This window comes from Ursus arctos, unplaced genomic scaffold (genome assembly GCF_023065955.2).
Source record: "Ursus arctos isolate Adak ecotype North America unplaced genomic scaffold, UrsArc2.0 scaffold_23, whole genome shotgun sequence".
Taxonomy (NCBI): Eukaryota; Metazoa; Chordata; class Mammalia; order Carnivora; family Ursidae; genus Ursus; species Ursus arctos.
The window spans coordinates 5,517,992-5,520,901 of NW_026622908.1; the positions used below are offsets into that span (position 1 = coordinate 5,517,992).

The 2,910-nt window shown below is 47.2% G+C and overlaps 1 protein-coding gene across 1 annotated transcript; it reads left to right on the top strand.

Annotated features, from left to right (window-relative positions):
- The first annotated feature begins 645 nt into the window (after positions 1–645).
- Positions 646–1,701, top strand: LOC130544678 (calcitonin receptor-stimulating peptide 1). The gene is made up of 3 exons (XM_057317550.1): positions 646–731; positions 1,053–1,190; positions 1,542–1,701. The coding sequence occupies exons 1-3, from the start codon at positions 646–648 to the stop codon at positions 1,699–1,701; spliced, it is 384 nt and encodes a 127-aa protein (XP_057173533.1).
- Positions 1,702–2,910: the final 1,209 nt, after the last annotated feature.

The following is a 2,910-nucleotide window of genomic DNA, read 5'->3' on the forward strand; positions in this document are numbered from 1 at the left end:
AGGCTCAGAGACCTAGAGGCAGGTAGCCTTGAACAGCAAGCCCCATGTGTGTGTTCTGGGAGCTTTTCCCCCTGCTTTAAGTCCTAGCCCCAATTTAAGACTCTGCTAAGCTTGGTTCTTGCAGGGAATTCTTTGTCAGAGTGCGGAGCAGGTGAGTAGTAGAATTTGTTTCTTCAGTTTCTCTAAGGTTCCGTCAGTAGAGATACTCCCTTTTTAGCTACCTCTCCATGCCCCGGCAGGTATGAGCAAAAGCCCTACGCAGAGAAGACAGTTCTGGGTTGTGGTATGAGAGTAGCTTCAGTGACAGGGTGTTCAGAGATTGTCTTCAATGGAGACCTGACCAGGAGAAGAATGTGAGAGTGTGTAGGATAGTGGGGAGGGGGCTATGGACCTCTTTGCCCAGTTGTCTTGCTAGGATAGCTTTGCTGTTACTCCTCCGTCTTTGTTAAACTATACATGCTACAGGCTCACTGGATCTTTCAGCAGTCCACTTCCCTGGTGAGTAAAGGGAATGACATGACCACCCTGAAGCCACCATGCCAGGGAGTTATAGGTAGAAGCAGGACTAGAGCCCAGGGTTTTGGACTCATAGAACTTCAAATTGGTGCAGAAGATGACATCTTTCTTCCCTTGCAGAGAAGCATCATGGGCTTCTGGAAGTTCTCTCCTTTCCTGGTTCTCAGCATCCTGGCTCTGTACCAGGTGGGCGTCCTCCAGGCAGCACCATTCAGGTAAGACAGCCATGTCAGGAGTGCACTCCCCTTTCACTGCTCCTGGGATCAGACAATCCCTTCCTCAGAATTGTAATATGCTGAAAGTTTACCAACTGGTGAAGGGGACAACAGGGGAGTGTATATTTTTCTGATATAAAAATGTGTAGGACGTAATTGAAAAATAGCAATGATATACAATATTCTTTATTATAAGTTTCATACAACTCATTGAGTCTCACAGAATGCTTTTGTTGTTTTTACCAGGAAGCCTGGCTGCTTATTCTGGGGAGAGGCAGGCAGGGACTCAGAGCTTGCCCTGGGCTTTCTTTCCCTCCACAGGTCTGCTTTGGAGAGTCGTCCAGACCCTGCTGCGCGCAACGAAGGGGAATTGCAACTCCTGCTGGCTGCAGTGATGAAGGACTATGTGCAGATGAAGGTCCATGAGCAGCTGCAGGAGCAGGAGACTGAGGGCTCCAGGTGAGGCTCCCCACCCGGCTAAGTTCAGGGCATCCCCTCCCTCCTGTCATGCCCAGGAAGGCATATCCCAAGAGGTAAGAGAGAACACAGCTGGACAGGAGGCCAGCAAACTGCCATTGTTCACCTCGGCCTGGGACCCAGCTATTCTCAGGCTCCACTGACAATAGAGGTCACACAGAGACTGGTTAGAGCACATGGAAAAAGATCTCTTTCTGAAAGCAGTTGGGGAAGGTATGAAATCCCCCACTCTGGAAACTGGGCTGGTAGTACTGAGGGGACTTCCTAGCATTGGAGGTAAGTGTGAACCTCTCACTGACAGGTCTTTTCTTCTTTCTCCATCTTGCTAATTAGAGTCACTGTCCAGAAGAGATCCTGCAGCTCTGCCACCTGCGTGGCCCACTGGCTGGGCGGCGTGCTGAGCAGGGCCGGAAGTGTGGCAAACACCAACCTGCTGCCTACTAGCATGGGCTTCAAAGTCTACAATCGCCGCCGCAGGGAGCTTAGGGCTTAAGCAGTGAAAGGACTCCAGGAAGAAGGTGACTGCCCTTCTAGTGTCAGATGGGAGGATGGAACACCGGGAATTACAGGGGTGCAGTCCACATTTTAACCCTCCGAGAGCCCACATAATAGAAAAAATCCACAGGGGAATGTGCCCACTCCAATGTCTGCAGAGAGAACAGGGAGTCCCAGTAGCTGAAATGCCTAGAATGTAGGTTCATTCCCCTGCATTTGACCAATATCTCCCTGTGACATTGAGATCATCTGCCAGAAAAGAGAGATCTGTTTATAATTGTGATTACTCCATCATTTGAGTTTGAAATGTAATGACATGATTTGGGTCTAAACACTCTAACGTCATGTACATCTGAATTCAGAGCCAACTCTTGGGATCATGAACTGAGTTTGCCTTCTATTAGCTGTATGACGCCGGGCAGACACGTTTTCCGGGCCAATGTCACCATCTATGAAACAAGGGCAACAATAGTATCTATTGCTAGTATTAATATAAGACTGAATGAGATAATAGATACCAATATTTTCACAATTAATAAATTACTAAATTCTGGCTGTTCTTTTCTTTTCTAGGTCATCATGAAGCGAACTCTACTTCTTTTAATTTATAATGAATACAACTCATAGGATAAGGAGCATGGAAGACACCTACATATGCATGCTTAATATTAAAAACACTCTTGTCTGAGATAAACTAAAGCTAAATAAAGATAGAATAAAATCATTGCAATTACCAAGTGTGCATCTTTTTGTATTTAACTGTTCAATCAATGTAACAGCATGTCTCACTGACTTCTCTGGTAGCAAACATGGGTCCAGTCAGCCAACCTACTGATGTTGGCAATCCTGTGAAACCTCAGGGGGACGGGGAGGAGCTGCCCGGTGGGTGTCTGGGGGCACATAATAAATACTGTGCCTGCACGGAACTCTTTGTTTGAAGAAATGTTGTCACTGCTGAACTTCATCAAGATAAGAAAGGGTTTTCGACACACTTAAGCGGAGTCCCTGCTGCTGTTTATGGTGTTTCTCCCTGGAAAGCCGAAAGACCTGTGAACGCTTTGTGAGCAGGCTGACCCATGAAGCAAATGCAACAGGCTTGGGACGGGATGGGTCCTCACTATCCCTTACCGGAATTAGAACTCTATACATCTCAGAGACAATTCCCCTTTATTTTCAGAGTTCCCTGGTCCCAGCACCAGAGGTTATC

Coding starts and splice junctions, on each gene's coding strand:
- LOC130544678 (XM_057317550.1), top strand. CDS start 646: ATGGGCTTCTGGAAGTTCTCTCCTTTCCTGGTTCTCAGCATCCTGGCT. Junction 732..1,052: donor CTCCAGGCAGCACCATTCAG/GTAAGACAGCCA, acceptor TTCCCTCCACAG/GTCTGCTTTGGAGAGTCGTC. Junction 1,191..1,541: donor CAGGAGACTGAGGGCTCCAG/GTGAGGCTCCCC, acceptor CTTGCTAATTAG/AGTCACTGTCCAGAAGAGAT.